Source organism: Camelus dromedarius, chromosome 1, assembly GCF_036321535.1.
Source record: "Camelus dromedarius isolate mCamDro1 chromosome 1, mCamDro1.pat, whole genome shotgun sequence".
NCBI classification, from domain to species: domain Eukaryota; kingdom Metazoa; phylum Chordata; class Mammalia; order Artiodactyla; family Camelidae; genus Camelus; species Camelus dromedarius.
The window spans coordinates 112,720,954-112,744,533 of NC_087436.1; the positions used below are offsets into that span (position 1 = coordinate 112,720,954).

Below are 23,580 nucleotides of genomic sequence, written 5' to 3' on the forward strand. Positions count from 1 at the left end.
ATATTGACAGACTGCAGAGGGCATTAATAAACAGAACATATAAAGGAAGAAATGCTGAGATGGACCCCCAGCACCCCTGGCGTAGGTGGCACAGCCCAGCAGATGCTCAGATGCCCTGCCGGCTCCAGACTCTACTCGCTCTCCCAGCTGCTGGCAGTGCTGGCAGCTAATGGCTCTCAGCTGAGCCCCCTCCAGAACTGCTCTTGGTGAGGAGACCCAAAGTCACAATCTCCAATGGCTGTGCGATGTTCCAGCCCTTGCCTCCGGGACAGACCACCTGAAGGGCCATCCCAGCGCCCTTAGGGATCCGCTGAGGTCTTTGCTGAGACTGAATGGAGGCCTGATTTCTCCTTTTGCCCCCGTCTGATTCTCTCGCCTCCCCTCCTGAAGTGCTGATCCCAAGAGCACCCCAATGAACTTCCTACTCTCAAATCTCCTCCTTCTGAGTCTGCTTCCCAGAGAACCTGACCTACAACACACACGTGCCTTAAGCTGATTCAGAGATCTTCCACCAACTTGCTTTAAGTCAGGAAAGTGTTTCTGAAGGCACTCTTTTGAAACAGAAACCTCATTTTGGCTTGTAATTTTGAGGCACATGTTAACAGAAAGATTACAAGACAGTTCACATCCTATGATTATAATGTTTCAAAAATATAAAAATACATGCATTCATAATAATAATGATTTGAGAATATAGTCAATGAACCAATAATTTTTGAGGACTTACTTTTGGCCAGCCATTCAATTCAGCATTACACCAAAAACACGAAATCGGCGATTATCTCTGGGTAATGGAATTAGAAGTGATTTTTATTTCGTCATCTTCTTTGTAGCATATTTCACAAGTTTTGTTTTGTAATTAGATACAAAGTTCTAAAAATTATCTTACATATCAACCTTACATAAGTACATTTTCATTTCATCAAGGATTTCAATAAATGTTTGCTGTAATTTTTATATTACAAAGTAACCCCCAAATCTTCTTTCTACTCTCTGAAAAGCCCAAGACCTACAAAAATAAAATGTGTCAATCCAACAGAAATTGTATTAAATTTCAAAATTTGGGATATGCTGAGTTGTCATTAATTTTCTAGTACTGAGATAAATAGCCTGAGTGTTTTCTGAATCATCTGCATTTTGAAGCTGAGAAAAAGGGACTTTTAGGTACTTCCCTGATGACCTCAGATTACATGACAAAAGGAAAGTGAAATTTTCCCAGCATTGAGTCTTTAATAAAGACATTATGATCATCAAGAAAGGCAGAGCCTCGACTTGAGAGTTTGAACCAAACCCTAAGCACCCTGATATTCTCTATCAGTCCAATCTGTAATTTGTCATCCAAAGATTATATTCGTTATTTTTCTTTCACATGTTAATTTGGAATACGTTATTAACTGACTACATTTGGTCTTCAACTCAGAGAGAAAATTCAGTATCATGTCACTCTAAGGCTAAGTAAGTGAAGGCGATGTAAGGTAAATAAAATGTAGGCAAAATATTTTAGATAAATATCATTAATAATAGTTATATTGATAATTTATATATGATTACTATAATATGGTCCCTCTAATATACATTATATATTATCTGAATAATGTTGTGTGTTATTAATAATAGAGAATGTATTACTAATTCCCCCCACATATATTTGTTTTGCTTTTTGGGGGGCTCAAATAAGTATATTTTATTACATCTCTCTGGCAAAAACTTTTGACTGAATTCAAACAAGGGTACCTAAAGGTTAATTGAAATGCAGACATATTTTTCTGTAAGCTTTTCCAGTTGCTTCTGAGTTTCTGCCAAGCCAAAATAAAGAGTGAGATGTAAAGATAAGTCGACACCTTTCACATTATGTCTGGCCATTCCGGTGACTACGCCAAGTCACATCCAGAGTGTTACCATCTGATTTGTAGAACATTGTGTAACGAAGGAGATGGAAGCGTGAAGTCAGCAGATTTGGTTCCCTTAAACAAGGTTTCTGATTTTCTCTGGTCTGGGAACAAACAAGAGTGTCGCAAGGACTTTGGGGAATTAGCATCACTGAGTGTTCGTCAGAGAATTGCTAAAGCTAGGCTGTCCTTATTAGGGAGGGTGGGAATCTATGTAGCTTTGAAGAAGACTAATTCCCCATCCACTCTCAACTCACTTGAGATGCAAATAATTTAGGGACTAGGTGAAAATTAATGGGGAAAAGGATCCTTGAAAGTTTACTGGGTCTGCAGCCTCACAGCACCAAGCTTCCATATTCTACTGGTTTCCTAAGTTTCAAGGGCTGCAAGACATTTAAAGGGGGCAAAACCGTGAGCTGAGATGCAACAACCCAGAGAGGAAGAGAAAGGGGAGGACCTGCCTGCCGTCCTGCCCCAGTGGCCCAAGATAAATGAATTCATTCTCCCATTTATCACCATCAATTACTAATCGAGCCCTGCTGTTGCCAGGAAGATGGAAATTAATGCTGACTATTTAAATGAAATAGTGACTGTTTACAAAGCATTCACTCTGTGCTGGGTGTTCCACTGAGCACGTTCATTTCATGACCTCCTTTGACACCATGCTAAGTGTAGTAAATCCTATTTTTAGCACTATTTCACAGCTGAAGGCACTGAGCCTGGGACGGATCATATCCCGGAGTCAGAAACAGGGGTGGCTGGACTTTAAAGTCAGATGGTCCAAGTCGTGAGCCCACATTTTTAGCTACTGTTCCTGCCCTGAAGGAGGTAAGTGTGTTAATAGAGGTACAGACATGTACGTAGATAGTTTCTATTTACTCCCTCATCCATGCAGACATTCAGTGAGCATTTATTCAACATCTACTGTATGCAGGCATTGTGCTAGGCTGTGGAGACAAAATCCAGGGAAGGACTAGGACCCCAGAGTCGGAGGGACCGACAACCAAGTCTCTCCCCTCTGGGTCCCCACCCAGCTCCCTTCACAGCGCTGCACTTGCCTTATTCTCTAACAGACCCACAGCAGCTTGAACCTCAGGACATGTCTGTCTCATTTCTGCATCCACAACCCCCAAGAACCATGTCCTGCATGTAGACAATGCCCAGTAAGCACTGAGGGATAGAATGTAGGAAGAACCTGAAAAAGACCCAAGTGTAGAAAAATGACTCTCTGCTTCATTAAGCCGCTGCCTTGCCTGACCCCAGGAAGGAGCCGGCCACATAGGGATGACACTGTCCCCTCGTAGAGTGCTTATGGGGGTCCAAGTAGGAGCTCGGGGTTCTGCAGTCAGTTCCCTTGATGCTGGAATCTATCAAATGTAGACCTTACCTTTATCAAACAGTAGCATTAATGTCTAGGATCATGATAGAACGGGGTGAAGAGATCAATTTTGGAGTCAGACAGACTTGAGTTTGAATGCCAGCTCTGTCCCTAGTTGTTTTTTATATAAATCATCAAAATTCCCAGAGCTTCAGCTTCCTCATCTGTAAAATGGGGACAGTAATCTACTTCATTGGATCATGGTGAAAATGAAATGATATGATAGCTAGTTTTATGCATCAACTTAGCTGGGCCACCACGTCCAGAGTTTTAGTCAGACATTCTTTTTTTTTTTAATTCTTATTTCTTATTGAAGTATAGTCAGTTTACAATGTTAGTTTTGTTTGCTCAGCAAAAAGATTCAGTTACACACATGCATACATATGTGTATTTTTTTCAGATTCTTTTCTATTACAGCTCATTACAAGAAATTGAATATAGTTCCCTGTGCTATACAATAGGTCCTTGTGTTTATCTGTTTTATATATAGAAATGTGTATCTATTAATCCCAAACTCCTAATCTACCCCGTCCCCGTCTTCTCCCCTGGTAACCACAGTTTGTTTCCTATGTCTGTGAGTCTATTTCCAGGGTCAAACACTATTCTTGATGGTTCTGAGGGGGTATTTGTGGGGTTTTGTTTTTTCTAGTAGATGAGATTAACTTTTAAATCAGTGGGCTTTGAGGAAAGCAGATTACCCTTTATAATGTGGGTGAGCCTCATCGAATCAGTTGAAGGCCTGAGTGAAATGAAGACTGACCTCCCCTGAATGAGAAGGAATTCTGCCAGCAGATGACCTTCAAACTTAAACTGCACCATTAGCTGCCCTGGGTCTCCAGCCTGTTGTCCCACTCTGCAGATTCTGGACTTGCTAGCCTTCACAATCACATAAGCCAGTTCCTTAAAATAAATCTCAATCTTGCTCTCTCTCATTTGATATTCTCTGTCTCTCTCTCTCTTTGATATTCTCTTTCTCTGGAGAATCCCAGCTAATACAAACAGTATGATTCATGACAAGTCCCTGACATACAGCAGGTATTCAATGGATATTAGCTTCATTCTCCCTTCCCCAGAGACCTTCAGCCTCTTCATTCTACAGGTAAGAAGATGGCAGCCCAAACAGGTCCACTTGTCCACTATCCTAATGTAACCTCGGAAAGTTCTGAGAAGCTGAACCAGGTAATCAGCTTTGAGCATCACCATTTAAGGCATGGACCAACTGCTCCACACCTGAAGGAAGTACTTTATTGTCTACAAAGAATCCCCTTGAAGGGACTTCAGAGTTTATCTGACCCCAAAAGTTACAAAATGTTGCCCTGAGGGCTGCATACTGGTTTGTTTGTTTTTCTCACATAAGTTTTATTATTATTATTATTATTATTATTATTATTATTATTATTATTATTATTATTATTATTATTATTATCATCATCATCATCATCACCATCATTATTATTATTATTATCATCATCATCATCATCATCATTATTATTTTTATTATTATATAATTGAAGATTTGTAAAATATCACTTAAGTCTGGACTCCTGGCTTCTGTTGAGAAGTTGGACAAGCAGGTGACCTCAAGCCTGCACTTCTGCCCCCCAACATGGGGCTGGAGGTGGGCAGTCATTGCCACCATAGATAGGACACAGGTCACAGGGGCATTTTACCATTTGTGTTACCTGTCAACCCCTGCAGACATTGGAGTCTGTGACTCCTTGTGTCCTCCAGCTCCTTCAGTTTAGGAAAGAGGAAACAGAGACCCAGAGAGGACTGGTGTACTTGCACAAAGTCATGTAACAGGGATTGGCAGAGCTGCGTCTAAAACCCTGAGTTCTTACCTCCCAGGCCCCTTAGAATATGCTTTATGGCAGATGAGCACAAATACTTTTGTTGACCAATTAGGTGATTCCAAATGTATTCCCCCATAAGGTTGATTTATTTCAGTGGTCAGATCAGGTTTAGTGTCACAAGTGAATGTAGTGCTTTAAGATGGGGCTAAGATAGACGTGTCTTATTTATCTCTGTGATTATAAGCATAATTTGGTGTCAGACCACACCTAACTCTACCATTACTTTGGGCAAGTTTCTCGTCTTTTTAATAACAATTGGACATGTTGCAAAGTGCAATGTTGAGGATTAAATGAAATATGTCATGTAAAGTGCTCAGTACAGGGTCTGGAATATAGTAAGCATTCAACAACTGCTGAATTAGGACTTCAGAGATATGATAAATATGGCAAAATACTAATACAGCTAAATGATTTTGCACCTGCAAATATGTATGAGTTCACAGTGATCCCTCCAATTGCCATACAACACCACAGTGTTTTTTATCTTCTATTTATATATTCATTCTTTGTACTCATTTGATTTAACCTACAAAACAGAAAATATGTCAATACAAACCTACTGATTAAAGTTCAAGATTTATTTGTGGCTTTTTCGCCCTCAGAATATACTCCAATAAAGGTGCACGGTCCCGATATTACGTTCAGACAAGACTTGAATTAATTCCTTGTGTTTGAGTAGTTGAGTTGTCAATAAGAGATACAGTTGGGTTAATTTGCTGCTGTATGTATTGATTATAGGATCTGCTTTACTTCATTGTTTACGATTTAATTTTGTTTTTAAACATGTTACACTTAAATTTCAACCAATAAGCACAATGTTATTGGAATTAAAATAAGGAAAAAGAGTGTCTTGTCTTCTAAAAGCTTAGAGATGGGAGAGGAAATAGACATGTAAACAGACCATTACTACAAACTGAGTTTTGAGGGTGTGGATGGAGAGCTGAGGGGTATTAGGTGGGTTTTAGTGGTGTGACTGATAGATAAAAGTTACTTAATAAAGCTTACTGAATGATGAATGAATGAATGAATGAATGAATGTGCCATTTTATTTTTTCCCTCTAGACTATGAGTAATCAAGGTGAGGACTCAACCTAATTGATCTCTGTATCCCAGGGAGGGCCAGCGTGGGGCCCCAGCTATGCTTTTCAACCATTCCAGGGCCATGCGCTCAGCCCTAATTAATTCCAAGATTCCAAAATTCCAAAATTAAGTTCAAGAACGCCGCACGCTCCAGCTGTTGGAGCGGCTGTCTCAGTTCCCAGCCACGCTGTTCCAGCACTTTCCTGCTCTTTGTCAAACTCATCACTTGCTGTCACCCCCCCATCTCCATTCTGTGGCCAGGAAACCATGTTCCCAATTTAAAGTGGGGGTTGGGGGCGAGGGTGGGGAAATACTATTTATTAAAAAAGAAGAAGAAGAAAATCATGGATACTTGACGACAGTCAGCAACCTCCACCCCTCCCGTTTGTGGGTTCTCAGGCTTTGCGATGTGAAAGGGAGACATGGAGTGAGGAAAACCTTGACTCCTAAGCTGCTGCCGACAACTCAGCACCTGCCCTCTGTGACTCCCAGGAGAGGGACTCCATGTCATCACTTGTCATGTGAAGGAGGTGAGTCTCTGCTCTGCAGCCAGAATGTTCTGATACTTTGATGAACGTGTCTTCCATAATAATACATTATTACCGAAATGTCCATCTTGTTAGCTTTATTGGGAAAGTATTTGGCATGTTAATGGTCACAGGTGACACTTCAGAAACAGCACGTCCTTATAATAACCCCATCTGCCAGCACAACTCATGTACCTGTTCTAGAGAGCTGACTCAGGACGGACGCCTAACAGACTTCTCAGAGCTTCCATCCTCCCAGCTCTAGGTGATGCAGGCTGCCCCTGGAGAATCTTGTGGTTTCTATGGCCCCGGGGACCAGACAAAGTCAGAGGTTCCCAGCAACTAAGAGGGGCCTGAGAGCTCCAAAAGGGCTCTTCTCCTCCTGCGGTCAACGTGGATCTGATTATTCCATCCATTCTGGGAAACTCCCTGGAATGCGACTCCATGGAACTGAGATGGGGGATTTCACAAAGGGATTTGTTCTTGCTCGGAAGGCTCCAGTTAGCTTCAAGAACCCTGTTTCTTCCCAGTCTTGCCCTTTTCCCATGTTCTTTCCATTCCCTGATTACCCTGGGAGGGAACTTGTCCTTCCAGCACTTTTGTCTTCTGCTTTTATCCCACCGGGGAGAGCTGCCCACCCTTCCTGCCAGCAGAGTAGGGGGTGGACAGGAGAGCAGGGCTTGGATTGGCAGTGGCAGCGGCAGCGGAAGTTGTTGAACCCTGGGTGGGCCTGAAAAGTGAAAATTACATATGTTGATTTGTAGATTGGGCGGCGGTGGTTCTGTTGATCCCATTTGTCGAGATCCAGGTCCAGGTGGGAGCCAGCTCTTAGGGGAGAGTCTTAGGAGGATCCCTGGCCCAGTCCTCTCAGGTGGGCAAGTGCCACCCATCTAGACCATTCAAGGTTCATCTAGGATGAGAGAAAGTGTGGCGGACCCGCTGGTTGCACGAGGGCCGTTCCCTAGCCTCTTCTCAGCTGGCCCCCAGTGTCTCAGGTCTCAGCTTCCAAACCAGGTAGATTTGTCAAGCAATTTCCTCCAGAATAAAAACAGGTTCCAACATTTTTTTTTTAATTTAAAAAACTAACCTTGATAGTGCTGTACGTGTTAGACACCACTCTGAGAATTGTACCTCTGTCATCTTGCTTAATGCTCAACCAACCAAAGAGGTGAGCTCAGCCACCACCTCCGTTTTACAGGAAAAGAAACTGAGCTCTGTTCAAAGCATTTTACAGAATCAGGTCCTGGACATCAGATGGAGCTGTGAGATCATGAATGTGAGGCTGGGGGGACAAGGAGGCAGGTGCCTCCACCACGTGCCATCCACTTTGGTTTTTCTGCTCCCAGAAACAACAGTAGTCATGTTTGGGAGAGACAAAGTGACAGCTCAGTTTCCTTAGGGCAAGAACAGCTTCTCTACCTGACTGGTCTGTGGAGTGATTTGGGGTGTTGTTCTTGATTAAATGGCTTCCAAACTGTTTTCCTGCCCCCCTCTCCCCGGAGAACCTGGAAGCCTCTGATTGATATTCCCTAGAAAATGTATTTCCAGCCAGAGTTGTATCAGCTGTTGCAGCTGAGATCACTGGCTGATACACATGTGACTGTTGTCAAGTACAACATGTGTTAGTTTCCTGCAGGTCTGCACAGTGCATCAAGATTTTAAGTGTTGTTTCACATTTATGTTTCTTATTAAGACTCACACATTTCACTATGTCATCAAATAGACTCCCGGGAGGTCTCAAGTGAGTTTTCTTGACAGAACAAAGGTGCGTCATCATGTGTTTCTCAAAGCTGGGATTCTTCCTAGAAAGCAAACAGCGCTATTCCTTCTTTAACGTCTCCAAGGACAAAGAGAAATGGGTGAGGGTTTTCAGGTCTTCAACAGACTGTGAGTTCAGACTCCTCTGGGCATCTATATCCACCTCCCCCACCCACGAGTCACACCCAGGATGATGACCCGTCCTCTCTCTTGCTGCCCAATTCACTTGACCTTGGGGTGGGGTAGGTGAGAAGACGTATTGCCTTTGGAAGTGCATCTCCAGGCTTGTTTAAGTCTTCCCCCAACCCCATAGATAACTGTTGAAGGTTCTGTAGGTTTTTTCCTCCAGCTTTACTGAGATATGATTGACAAATAAATATATACTTAACATGTACAATGTGATGTTTTGGTATATGTATGTATTGTGAAATTATTATCACCATTACGTTCATTAGCACATTCATCATCTCACAGTTACCTTTGTGTGTGTGTGTGTGTGTGTGTGTGTGGTGAGAACACTTAAGATCTGCTATCTTAGCAGATTCCAAGTACACAATCCAGTATTATTAATTATACTCACTATACTGTACATTAGGTCCCCAGAACTTATCCATCTTATAACTAAGAGTTTACAACATCCTTTGACCAGTATCTCCCCATTCTGCCCACCCCCCCAAGCCCTGGTAACCACCATTCTACTTGCTGTTACTATGAGTTTGACTCTTTTCGATTCTACACACAAGTGAGATCAAGCAACATTTGCAGGCACAATTGTTTTTAAAATAATGATTCCACAAAGTCTTTTATTAATCATTTATTATTTGTGTAATTCACTTATATCTGTTACAAATAGATTCCAAACTGAAGATTCACAGATGTTAATGATCCAGTTCACTGGATCACTTGTCTCTTAATCCCACAGTTTTCACTACCTTGTGCTGTTTGCACTTTGATCAGAGGATAAAGTGGCAAAGTGAACGTATGTGAATCAAGTTCAAGGATAAATGCTCTGTCAGGGACCAATTCAAGCCCTTCTATGCATTTATGTGTGTGAGCTGAGGGCCAGCTAACCACTGCCTCTCGGGTAGCACCCAGCTACTGAGTCCCTGATAGACTGATAAAAATATGTATATTAAAATGATGACTAAGGTAATAAAAATAAATTAACCACTTAAATATTTTTAAAACATGGTGAGGAAATGTCAGATTAACACTGCATTTATAAAATACCCTTTAAAGATGTATCATACTCTAGGCTGACTTTAACATTTTACTTCATACAATTTTAATTTGCCATACATAATTTTAACCATGTATGTAACTACTTGCCTTTTAAAAATCCACAAAAACAGAGTCGTTCTGTGCAGTACAGCTTCTACCTGAGATACTCAAGTCACAGTCTTGGGAACTGGTTTAAGGGGGAAAGGGATTCCAGGAAATGAATCAACGTGGCCCCAGCTGCATCCCCTCTATCGGGGAATGTGTGGCTGTGGGTGGAGCTCGTCTCCAACAAAGCTGTCAAGCCGAAGAAAGAATGTGTTTTGCCAAAATATTTTATATATGCTTGGCTTTGTCTGTCAGGCACATAAGAGACACTGATGTGGCACCAAACAGGTCAATGCAAACAGTGAAGCAGAGCTAAAGAAAGACCCATTGGGGATTAAAAGACTCCGCTTTTTATAACACAAAAGTATGTGTGGGGGGGTATGTGTGTGTCCTTTCAAGTATTCAGCCTGTGATTTCAAAACTGTATTTGAGAGTGTGCTTCACATATTATAAAGTCATGAACCATTGCAGAAGGAAAATACTGAGCCGTGGGAGTTCAGAAAGGAAAGTCAGGCTCTGAGTCATTCCCGTGCCCTTTAGGTAAGTATGATGGTGAATAAAAATTGGGATGGTAAGAGGATTTGTCTAGCCCAAACAAGAATGAAGTGGGGAGACTGGCAACAGCAGATTTGTGAGTAAGATATGAGATTTATGAGCAACCAATAATTTAGTAGAGGTGTCACTTATGAGAGGGTTGAGGAACATCCGTTTGTGGATGCAGGCCAGGAAGTCCTTAGGGCTAGAGATGCATGGTCAACAGCAAAGGTACAAGATTGGACTACAGAGAGAGTGGAGGCAGGGATGGAGCATCATGGCAATGAGGGTACCAGGTGGTGCCAGGAGAAAACAGCACCTCAGGCCCCGGCCACCTCCAGGGCTGCCCACTGCTCTCTGCAGTGTGGGGTGAAAACCTGGGACCAACATCCTCTTTGGTCTCCATCAGCTGTAACCCCTAACACTCAAATGAATCTTGTTGGGGGAAGAGTCTCACAGATTGATTTTAACTCTGTCCATTTCATCTTTGAAAGGGGACATAAAGAACAAAATTTTTCTGACCCGGGGAAGCCACTTCAAGGGGTGTCCTGGTGAACAAGGAAAGGACATTAGAGGGTCCAGAAATCAGCACGGGAGCCCAACAACGAGGCAGAGCCTTGAGAGGAGAACAGCCAGGCCACCCAGTGGATTAGCAGGGACCTGTTTCTGAAGACAATCTGCAGATGGAGTTTACTGAAACTTGGGGCAAGCCTGAATCCTAATCAGAACTGGTCCCAAGCATCCATCCTCATGTCCAGCCGAGACTGCATCCCGTGAGGATGTGCCTAAGTGAAGAATGGGCTAGTGAAGAATCTGCAGATGGACTGTAGTGGCTGCAGCTGCAAGGGCCCCGGAAGGACACCGGATTGTCAGCCAGGGGCCAGCAGGAAGGTGGCAACACTGGTTGAGCGACTGCTTACATTTGAGACACTGTGCTAGACTGTCAGTTTCTGTCATCTCCTGTAGTTCTCACCACACTTTGATAAGGGTAAGTTCATAATCCATATTTGAGTGATAGAGAAGCTGAAGTTCAGAGAGGTTAGACATTTCATTCAGGATCACGGAGTGATGCCAAACTATGAATCTAGAAATGTCTAACCCCAAAATGTGTGCTGTTTTCAACAAACCTAGTGGGTTCCCTGAAGGAATCTCAAATTAGTTTATTAGTTCTTCATTCAATGCACCTATTTTTTGTTAAGACTAGAAAATCTCCAGATGCTTGAAAATTAAGCAACGTTCCAAATAACCATTAAATTAGAAAACATTTTAACTAAATGATAATGAAAACAGGCATATCAAAATCTAAGAGATGCAGCTAAAGCAGCACTCAGAAAAATTTACAGGACTAAAACATACATATAAGAAAAGAAGATGAGCTGAAAAATCAACGATCTAAGCTTCCACCTTAAGAAGCTGAATAAAAGAACCCAAAGAAATGAGAAGGAATCTCTAGATCTCTAAAAAGAGAGAAAAGCAAAACCCAAATAAACAGGAAATCAACAAAGCTACAGGTTGGTTCTTGGCATGAGTAATAAAAGTGACCATCAAGACTAATCAAGAAAAATTCAAAGGAGAAACAAACAAACCCAAGGGAGAAACAAATTGCTAGTATCAGGAACAAATGCGTATTTTAATTGCCTAACACATATATAAGATGATGAGAAGGACGAGCAAGAGGAGGGAAGAATATATCGGTTTTGAAGCCATCCAAGGATAATCGTATTTCAGATCCTGTTGTATTTGATTAAATCCGACATGTATTTATTGGAAGAGAACATAAGGCACCGTCAGTTTGGTGTTCTAGGTCTAGAAAGAGAGAGCACATGAATTTTGGAGTCGCATAAAGCTGAGTTCAAATTCATTCTCTACCTTGAACTAAATGTATGACTCCAGGGAAATTATTAACAAATGGGAGGTGATAATGTCTAACTCATAGTGCTGTTGGAAAGGCTGGAGTTAAAGCACCAAGTTTATGGGTAGCTTATATCCCACAGAACACTTCTCCCAAAGTGACCCATTACCATGGCATTCATAGTTTATCTGTAGGAAAGATACAGAAATATATCCTGAGACAAGATCATTCATTTAGAAATGTAACCTTTTCTGAAAAGTCTAGGCATTTACTTTTCTTGACCTGCCAATAAGAGAGGTTCAGTGTGGTCATTCTTCAGTAGAATGGATGTTACCAACATATCAACATCATGAAAGCATCATATGAAAACTAAAATAAAATAACTTACTATAAAATCTCCATTCTATTTTTATAAAACAATTATTTTTTTCCTGACTATTAGGAGATCAAAATAAGAACTACACCAATCATGTAAGTTAGTTTACGACTTTGGAGGAAAAGGCTTCCATCTGCAGTGTAGATATTATGACAGAGGATCCTCCCCAATCCTCTGGTTTCCACCAGCGTGGCCCCTGAGTCATGCATGTTGACATATACTGCAAGGGATCCACCGTGTTGATTGGCTCATGTCCTGAGTGAGCAAGATGAATCCTCAGGATTTCTCACACACTGAAGAAACTTGACAGGTCTACGATGAAAAAACAAAAAAGGAGATTAAGAGGCAATACAATACACCTATGGTCAATTCACCAAGGACAGATGCCCCTTCGTTAACAACAAAAGCATGCGTGAACTGTTAGCATCCACACAAGTTTCTCTCCTACATTGACAACATCATGGAGAAAGGTCAAGTCCAAGAGTGAATGACTGGGGGAGGACAGTATAGCTCAAGGGGTAGAGCACATGCCTAGCATGTACAAGGTCCTGGGTTCAATCCCCAGCACCTCCTCTAAAAATAAGTAAACCTAATTACCTGTCTCCCCTCACCAAAAAAATCAAAACAAACAAAAAAAGAGTGAATGAAAGGATGGCCCAATTGAATTTCATTTCACTTGGGAAGCCAAAGAAATATGGAGAAGGGATGCTTGAATACATGGAGATGAAAACAGATGTCTGGCTCAGACATCACAGATATGTGTTATTAATGTCAGCTGAGGGTCAAGAAAGAAAAAGCAGGAGCAGCACCCTGAAATGAGGAAGTGTTAGGTCAAAGGGTCTGGCAGCACAGGGGGGTCATAGACCCCCTGGGGGAAGGGGTCATAGACCCCCTGGGGGAAGGGTTCATAGACCCACTGGGGGAACACTGGCAGCTGGCCGCCATCAGCAAGGGGACCACACAACCTTTGCACAGAACAATTCCTAGATAAGAATTAGCAGGTGAATGACTCTCATTTTAATAAAAATTAGATAACAAAGCAACACAGTCCAATGGCAATGCTGGCACATGGAAGAGGTGGGTGGAGAGTGGGGAAGTGGTTCCTTAAATTGCAGCTGAACCTGATTTTGCTAAATGTGAGTCAAGAGAGAGATCCATAGAAGGCAGCTACCTGACCCCCTGGGCTTCTGGGATCTAGCCAACTGCCATGACCAGCTGATCACAGTGGCTCTAAGTATAGTCACTCCATCCTCACCAATATGGTAGCCTGGAGCTCCCACATGAATATATTGGGAAGGGGAGGGGGAGAAGGGTGGGTAGTATCCGCTTCCTTAAGGAAATAATGCTATGAAAAAGGAATCTTTGTAAGGTTATTTAGGATTTTTGAAGCCACCTTTACTTTATAGTAAATGAACAGAATATGAATATGTTTCTTAATTTGTCACTTATTGGGAATTCAATTTCAGAAAAGAGGCAGGAATTATGCTGTTAAAAGAATCTCTCTCCATTAATATGTAAATATTCACATTCAATGTTTCAGTAAAATGGACACACTTTTGATATGCTGGATAACACACTGATGGATAGAAACAGTGTATTTTTTTAAATTAACTTTATATTTTTAATCAAGCTTTTGGGTATGATTCCCAGTAAACAAATACAAAAATTGAGTGTAGTTACTAATTTACAGAAATAATGAATTTAAAACTAAGGTAGTTCACAATGAAAATTTTAAATACGACTTAAAATACTGAGTTTTTAGCCACTGCCCTAATGATGTTTCCTAAGGCTTACATCCTCTTTACTACAACTTTTAAAAAATGCTGTTACCATTTTTCATCGATACACCATCGGGTAGGAATAACAATTGAAGGTGTTAAACACACCTTGAATGGAATGACTCTAAAATTCCAAGGGAGATTTTTCTTTGCAAACTTTGACCTTTAATTATGTAGTACTTTGCTTAAAGCAGTCTATTTTATGCTATTACAATTTGTGTTTAAATTATATATGAAATAAGAGACTGTATTTTGAAGTAATGTAAAAGGAGAAATGCACCCTCTAGATTTTTTTAATGTGCCACTAGGGGGCACTAGCCAGAAAGCATTCTGACCATTTGCTATTTTTAAAGTAATCCCCCAAAAAAGTGCTGTCCTGTTCTGTTCACTCCACTGATTAAAACACATGTTAAGAAATTCTGTATACATTTTACAAGACTGATGTATGAAAAAGAAAGACTTTAAAGGTATACACCCAAATGTTAATCGTGTTTGTCTCCGAGTGGTGGGACTTACTAAAGGGGAAGAGCTGAATCAGTAGATGGTCTAATCCATATAAACGTAATCACACTTCTGTTTTGCTTATTAAACAACCACAGCGAAACAGCTGGACAAAAGTTGGCTAAACTGGAAGGTATGTTTGGGACGGATTTATTTAAATTACAGTCTATGTCTGTATCTGTGACATTCACTCTGGGCTCCCCTGGACACAAGCGGCTTCTAGCAAAGCCACAGAACTCTTAGATGCAACAAGGGACCCTGTGGGCCTGGCAATTCAAAGAGGCATGCTAAATATATTATGGCCTCATGTTTGAGGAAGACCAACGGTGATTGCAGATATGATCCCCAAGTTTAAGGTCACATGAGCTGATGCTCTGAATGACAGGCGCTGCCTTACAAATCATTTCCTTCCTAGATGGGCCAGTCGGCAAGTCCAGGTGGTAGGGATGTGTAATTATCCCTCCCAGGTGGAGACTGAGGGAGTTTACCAGGACCGTGCAGTTTGGGGCCATTTGTGAAAAAATAAAGGGGGGAATGTTTAATGTAAGAAAAAAGATCAAAGAGTCTTGGAGATAAGACTCATCTCCATCCCCCAGTCTTCTCCTAGGTTTTAGTATTCTGTTTTTCCCAACACAAAACGTCTCTAAATAACTTAGACTGGTCAGCTGTCTGGCATGTTTCTTTTATAGTCGTTCCTTTGTTCTGTCTGTTTTCCCACCGAACCGCTGTAGAAGGCTTGTGTTATTTTCTGGCAGTTTCCAGAGAGAAGCCAGCTGACTGACGGAGAATTCAGGTCATTCGGGAGACAAAGCCCTCAGTGACTATTCCTTGAATCTGTCCTTCTGTCATTCTGACATGGTCAGTGGGAAAGGCTGGTGACAGAAAGGAGGTGGGAAGAGGGTCCTAGCGTTCCAGCTTCTAGATTCTTTGCAACACTTTTTCTCTCTGCGTCTGTCTTGTAACTATCCTATATGGGAGAATTTCCAAAGATGCTTTTAGCAAGGAGCCCTGCCTATATTAAGTAATTGGCCACAACTATAAAAATCATGGAGGGAGGTCCCAGTTTTGATAACAGAGTTGCAGGTGACTTTAAAAATATATGCCTATATGCAATGTAAACTTTGCTCTAATAAACATGTGTTACTGATAAAACCTTTTAAAAGATTTTATAGATTTTAATTTTTTAAAGATAAAGCTTAGTTAACTGCCATTTGGCAACTTACCAAGTGCTAGGCATCTACCCTGAGACCCAACTAAGGAAACTTCACATGCAAAATTATGCCAGGTCACAAGGATTTTATAAATCCTTTGCATTTGGCAAAATCGGCTTCTGCTCCCCTGAAAGCTAGGATCCCAGCTCAGGCCTCTCGCATGGGAAACTGGGAAAGATGCCTCCAAGCCTGGGTCAGCTTTAGAGGCAAATCACCGCTTGAGTGGTATGGGGCAGGAAGAGGAAAGAGGGTGGAGAAAGGTGGCCAACTGAAGGCCACTGTCTGGAAACGCCTTCTGGGCAGAGCTGGGCTGGGGAGGAACAGAGGTCACCATGGCTCACCATCCCAGGTCACCATCAGGGTGCCTGCAGGTGGCAAGGTGGCCATTTATTCTTCAAGAAGTAGTTAATTACCTGTAGTTATCCTGGCAGGTGAATTTTATATTTCTTTTACTCATAATCGATTTCAGGTCCATTATGGAGGAACCCGAGCATGAGTCGCTGGGAAAGAAAGAAGAAGTGTTAAAATAACAAGATCTCACAAACATTCGCTGTCTCCTAGTTTCTTCTAGGTAGCAGGCCCCAGGCAGGGTCGTGGGGTAAAGAGGTGAAGCAGAGGTAGCTTCTAAGAGCTCACAGGTCAGCGGGGGAGCGAAAGGTGTAACTAGGCAGATGCCTACTATGGAGATAAAATTAAGAGACTGTTGCAACGGGGTGAGTGTAGAGTGAGGCCCCATTCATTTCCTGAGCCAGGCTTTTCTCAGTGAATTCCTGTGACTGGATTCTTTCATGGATTGATTCCTAAAACGACCTTGAGAATATATGGTACAAGGTAGTAATACACACCTGGGGCTTTTTCCAATGTCGTGCATCACCCAGGCCTGCAGTGTATGAACCTTCTCTGGATGCAAATTATGGACTTCCACGCCTCCAAACGTGCTAAGATAGAAGAAACCAAGAACATCGTTAACCCTATTCAGGCATCCACAGCCTTCAATAGGAAACCGTGCTAACCCTTGCAAATAGGATGCAAAGAAATAAGTACCTGTCTTTACTAAAGGCGTTACTGAGGGATCCATTGAGCACCACTTGGACCATACCACAGGCATTTTCTGCAAACTTAAAAAACAAAACAAAACAAAAACACCATTCTTTAGCATGCAAACTTAATTGCCATGCACCGGGAGTTCCATTCAAAACAGCTCTTAGCATCGGCTAGCGGGTTAAGGAGGAACAGACCAGTCTGTGCGGTTCTAGCTCAGTCATGCCAGATTTGTGTGACTTTCATCCCAAGCCATTGGAGGGATCATGCTTCCCAAAAGAGTTCTGGAAGCAGTTGCTCCAATCTGCATTTGAACAATGAAGTTCAACGTCATGGTTGCCAAATTGGTGATTCAGAAGTCAGAAGTCCAGATCAGTAAGAGCAACATCACGGCTGGGGGAGGAGGATGAAAGCACTTTCTTGGTACCATGCACTGTAGACACTGCACATTTCACCCAGTGGGAGCAGACTGGACACTTCAGGGGTAAAACAAATAGGACACCAAGAAAAAAGAAACTGGAGAGAAGATGACACTGAAGGCTACACTAGCATAAGGAGAAATGGAGAATGAATGAATGCGTGAGTGAATATTTCTGAGCAGCGGTTTCATTTCTTCATGCAACAAACATTCAGCTGGAATCTTCACGAGTCACTAGGGAAAATGAAATGTGCAAAACTAAGCCATCTACGTGTTTCTTCCAGAAGGCCCAGCCACACGGCTGGGACTAGGTCAGATAGCCTTCTCACATCCGCCAGCTGTATCGCATTGTGAAGACCAGCTTCACGAGGGCACTGAGAGCCCTGTGAGAGCTGTGAGCCTGGCTGTCCCACTGCCCACCCCAGCCCTGAGCCCCGTAGCCCATACACGGCACAGCGTGGGCGCCCAGTGAAAACCTGTGGAGCGAGAAGAGGGAAGGAGGGAGGGAGGGAAAGAGGAAGTAGGAAGTCCAAATATGCCATGATGGAGATGGCGGAAGACCAAGAAAAGGTGTCATGGAGGACCACGAAAGCCAAGTCCGGAAGGATGACCAGGATTCCACCTGGCAGAGGCTGAGGCAGCTGCAAACAGAAGGGCCTAGGAGCGTGAGAGAAGAGTGTCATCCTGGGGAAACATTCAGTAGATGCTGGAGTTGGGTAGATATGTCAGTTCTTGGAGGACCATGAATGCTTTGCCAAGGAATCTGGCCTGTCCTCTGCAGGAGATAAAGCACCACTGAACAATTTGAAAGAGAACTGTGAAAATTCAATGAGGCGTCCGTCTTTCTACCAGGGGTTATGAGCAGAGGAGAGAGGTCCAATGATTATCCATCACAAGTGCTGAGTCAGCAGAGTGCTTAGCAGGTCCAAACACTGACCCTGCAGTACAGAATTCTCACCAGCCCCACACAGTAAGTATTGGGTCGATTTGCCCCAAAGTCACGTCACCTGGAAGTGAGAAAATGAGACGAGGATTCAAACCACCAAGCAGCACTGCCTGAAAAGAAAGGATCTAGCTGGACGAAAGAAGCCCACTTACATACATCTATGAGCATCTGGCCAAGATAAAGGAGCGGTCCCAGGGGGCTCACAGAGGTAGGGCGCCTGCCATCCCCTTCGCTGGACTCCCAGCCCCAAGGACAGTGTGGAGAACACACGTAGGTGCTTGACACATGTAAAATGTGACTTGGCTTTAAATGCTTTCAGCAACAGCACTGCCACAAAACGTATCATAGAGGGATAACATAAATCGAAACTCTTCTCCAGCAAAGCCAGCAAAAAACAACAACAAATCTGGAGTGCCTCTAATTTTCACAGCACATAGTAGGTACTCAACAAATATTTGTTCACATAGTAGGTACTCCACAAATATTTGTTGAATGCATTCTGAGTTGGCTGATGGGATGGCGGTATCTTGTTTAAGCTTTGCAGCAACCCTACAGGACAGGCATTATTTTTATCTCTATTTGACAGATAAGGAATCTGAAGGGCAGAAGAGTTAAAAGAATCTGTTCAAGTTTAAGCAGTTTCCTTCTTTCTAACCTCAGGCTATCTCCTTCTCTCAACCATCCCAGGGTTTGCCTGAATCTCCTTAAGGTAGCTTAGACTCTCAGCTCTGCTACTTACCAGCCCATTGACCTTGAATGAGTCACTTAACCTCTTACCTGGAACAAGGGGATCTGTACCTTCTCACAGCATCAATGGTGAGGACTGAATGAGACGACACAGGTCAGGGACCTGGCCCAGGACTTTTCATAAATATGCGCTTAACAAATGTGAGTCTTCACCCACCCTAGCTCCTCAGATGTCTAAATTTAATTTTGGAGAAATCTGAGTAGTATAGTTTTATTTTCTCCTCTTTTTTCTATTCATTTCTTTTTTTCTTTCTCTCCCCTTTTTTCCTAGTCCACTTGCAAGCAAGCAACTCAGAAGACAAATAAATGTGCACAGGGAGAAGGTATAGCTCAGTGGTACAGCATGTGCTCAGCAGGCATGAGGTCCTGGGTTCAATCCCCAGTTCCTCCATTAAAATAAATAGATAAATATGCACAAAGGCAGCTAGAATCAGAAGTAGATAGAGGGGAGGTCAGGGAGAATTTCCCAGCCTGGATTCTGGATCTAGAGTCGGACAGTTTGGGATAAGCACCCAGGTCTGCCCCTTACTGGGCACATTTAGTAGCATCCTTATTTACCTGCACCTCCACCTGTCATCTGTAAAACGGATGTGATGCTCATGGGACCTATGTCAGGATTCTGGTGAGACTAAAGGATTTTAATCCACGTTAAAGACCTGAGGACCGCACCTGGCACACACAGTAAATGGTCTGCAAATGTAGATAATTAAGACTGTTCCAGGAATCTAAAGTCGGCCAATCCTCACAGCAGAGGATTAAACCAAGCCAGAGATGCCTGGCAGCCAAAGCCAAAAAATGGGCAAGAGCAGGAGTCTTTAATGGAAGCCCAGGGACCTTCAATAGATGCCCGAAATTTTTATGTGAAAATCTTCTGGCGTGTGCTTACGAACATTTTTCTCAGGAAAGAATTCTGAACTTTGTTTCTAAGAGGGCCTGTGATCCCAAATGAATTAAAACCAATCACTGACTGGATGACCTCTGAAGCTCTTTGGTCTCCAGGGTTCTAGGATTTCACTTACTTACCATTTTGGACAGCACCTTCCAGAATACAGTCACAGAGTTGTTCTTGCAGTCTTTCCTCCAGTCTGGACAAGACTGATAGTTCATTTCTGAAAGACATAGTTACAGAGAAATAATTAAAGTGGAAAAGAAAGGGTCTAATTCATCTCTGTTCTTTCCCAGCTATTGGATCACAGTGGAGCCACTTTCCAATGGCAGCACTGCCAAGATGGAGGATGGAGAATGGACACATCTCAGCCCAATTTAACTAAGTGCCCCCTGAATCCCTTCCAAGTCCTTACCTTACCCTCCAAATCCCAGACAGGAACACGGTGACCAGCTTTGAGTCATCATTCTGGGAAATGCAGCTAAAGCTCATCTGACAGAGACAAGCCCCAACATTACTCCCTCTTCCAGGGAGCATTGCAGATAAAACTGGGCCCACGGGGGCCCCTCTTGTCAGTCTCCCCTCTGCTCCCTGCCAACCCCCTCTTCTTGACAGCCTTCCTCCCACTTCCCTCAGTCCCCACACCCTTAGGCTCAGATGCCCTCAAAGTCTCTCTGCATTCTCTCCGTCCTGACAGGCTCAGCTGTCGGGGAGGAACCACAGACACAAGGCGTGAATACATAGTTTCTGTGTTATTTCTCCCAAGGATATCTGCCTTAGTGCACAGACATTTATTTTTATTTATTTTTTATTGGTGTATAATTGACAAATAAAATTGTAAGATATTTAAAGTGTACAATGTAATAATTTGATATCACACACCTTATGAAAAGATTCTCCCTCATCAGGTTAATGAACACATCCATCACCTCATATTCTTTTTTTTTTTTTTTTTTGGATGGTAACATTTAAGTCCTACTCTCATAGCAAATATCAGTTATGCAATACAGTGTCAGCAAATATAGTCACCAGGCTGTACATTAGATCCTCGGATCACATCCATCTTATAACTGAAAGTTGGAACCAACTTCTCCCCACCTTCCAGCCCCTGGAAATCACTTATCTCCTCTCTTGTTTCTGAGTTTGACATTTTTTTTTCAGATTCCACATATAAGTGACACCATGCAGTTAGGATGGGTGAGTCTCAATCCAGTAAGACTGATGTCCTTATAAGAAGGAGAAGATTGGTCACAGAGACAGACGTGCACAAAGAGAAAATGACAGAGACACACAAAGAGAAGACAGCCATGTGATGACAGAGGCAGAGGTTGGAGTGATGTATCCACAAGCCAACAGGCAAAGGCTTCTTTTCTAGGGGCATTCAGAGAGCATGGCCCAGACAACACCATGATCTATGACTTCCGGCCTCCAGAGCTGTGAGAAAATAAATTTCTATTGTTTTATGCTACCGAGTATGTGACACTTCATTACAGTAACCACAGGAAACCAGTATAACCACAAATGTGGGCTTGACGGCCAATGACAGGAAAGAAAATTCTAGATCAGAAACCCTTCCTGGGATGAGGAAGCAATCCTGGGAGTTTTAATAATAATTGAATGCTGTATAACCAAAATTGCACAAATTTTTAAAATTTCCATGTACGGAGATAAATAATTACTGTGGAGTCCAAAGATAAATTTGAATCATCTCCCCACAGAGGCAAAAATGTTGACGATAATGAAATGAATACACATTTTGTAAGGGGCTACAAAGTGCTCCTGTTCATAGGTTTTCATAAACATAAAGCTTTTTCATCTTAACAGCCACATCCAGAGAGCAGTCTCTGAGTTTATCACCGCCCCTCTCCCCAGAAGGGTGTCTGCCTTGCCACCTGCCCTATTCACACACACCATTAAATGAAATTTTAAAATCAGAGGGAAAAAGAAAAGGGGGGAAATCTTTCATTAAAGAAAGAGAAATTAAGTACATAAAAAAGCAGAATAAGAAGTTTAAAAAGAGAGATTAGAAAGCTATAACAGAAATTAAGACTTTAGTAATAAAACAAATAAACAAGGCAAAACTAAGGTAGAAAAAAATTGAAAGAAAAAAGTTTAAGCCAGACTATAGAATGGTTAAAACATAAAAATTAGGAACCTGAAAGACAGCAAATAAAATAAGGAGGTCAGTTTTTAACGATTTTTTTTTAATCAGTAAAAACTGAGGCCAAAAAGGAAGTAGACAAAATGAAACAACCTATACAAAATTCAATTAAAAAGAAAGAAAAATAAAGAACTCTAAAAGGTAAATAGATAAGAAATAGATCTTTAAAAGTTTATATATCTCCATTTTATTCTAAGAAAGACTTGAGGTGAGAAACTGAAAAATAAAGCCAAAAGAGAAAATTTTACAGAAAACACATTTAAAAGCTAAAAGAATTAAATGAATGACCAAGAAAAGCTAACTTGTGAAAAGGGAAATTAAAAAAAGGAAAGTAAAAAATATGGCAAAAAAAATCTATAAAGTTTAACCAAGAAGAAAATGAATAAATGGAGAGATATATTCCTATACCATATGTCTGGGTGGAAAGAGTCCAGATTAAAGATTAAATGAAAAATTACAAAAATAAAAACGCTAGATGAAAATACAGAAGACTTTTCAATCTTGAGTGAAGAAAATCTAAGCCAAACATGAAACCAGCAGCCAGACAGGAAGGGGTCAACAGATTAACTGCATTTCTGTGTGGCCAAAGACAGAATATAAACAGTATTAAAAAGAAAAATGGAAACTGAGAAAGATAGATCTGCCACCTCTGTGGCAGAAAACAGGCAGGATGGCACGTGGTTAAGAACACACGATCTCGAGCCAGTAATCCTGGGTTTGCAACCAGCTGTGTCACTTACTAGCTGGCAAGTTACATAACAGCCCTGTGCCTCAGACTTCTGGCCTGTAACATGGGATTATCATAGGACCTCCTGGGGCTGTGAAGGGTTAAACAAGTGAAAATTCATACAGCATATGGAGCAATGGCTGGGACTTCGTAAGTACCCAATAAGCATTAACTACTATTGTTACTTTATATAAAACTTCTATAAGTAAGAAAACAACAGACAACCCGATAAAAAAGGATTAATACACAAACTGCCAGTTTACAATGGAAATAGAAATATCGATCATTAAATATACAAGTATGCTCACCTTACAATAAAAAAATGCATAATAAGCCAATGTATTATTTCTTTCTCAGGTTGGCAAGACATTATAAAGTATTAACGGCCAGCGTTGGTGAGGGTGTGGGTAAATAGATGATCTCATATATTTTGAGAGTATGAATTGTTACCACCTTTTGAATAACAACTTATCAGTTTCCACCATAATTTATTCCACACTGAAATTTCATCTGTAGACATTTATCTTTCAGACATACTTCCACAAGCTTGCAGGTGTATATGTGCACAGAAGCACTCCTTGTAACAATGGT

General features: G+C 41.8%; 1 protein-coding gene across 1 annotated transcript in view; it reads right to left on the minus strand.

Moving 5' to 3' along the window:
* Positions 1–9,284: 9,284 nt before the first annotated feature.
* Positions 9,285–23,580, minus strand: part of CD38 (CD38 molecule) — a 47,948-nt gene continuing 33,652 nt past the window's right edge. Inside the window, exons 4-8 of the mRNA XM_010991012.3 lie at positions 20,239–20,324; positions 17,108–17,181; positions 16,909–17,001; positions 16,477–16,563; positions 9,285–12,885 (exon numbers count right to left, since the gene is read on the minus strand). Coding sequence (XP_010989314.2) covers positions 12,822–12,885; positions 16,477–16,563; positions 16,909–17,001; positions 17,108–17,181; positions 20,239–20,324 — 404 coding nt within the window. The 3' untranslated portion in view covers positions 9,285–12,821. The remainder of the gene's footprint in view (positions 12,886–16,476; positions 16,564–16,908; positions 17,002–17,107; positions 17,182–20,238; positions 20,325–23,580) is intronic.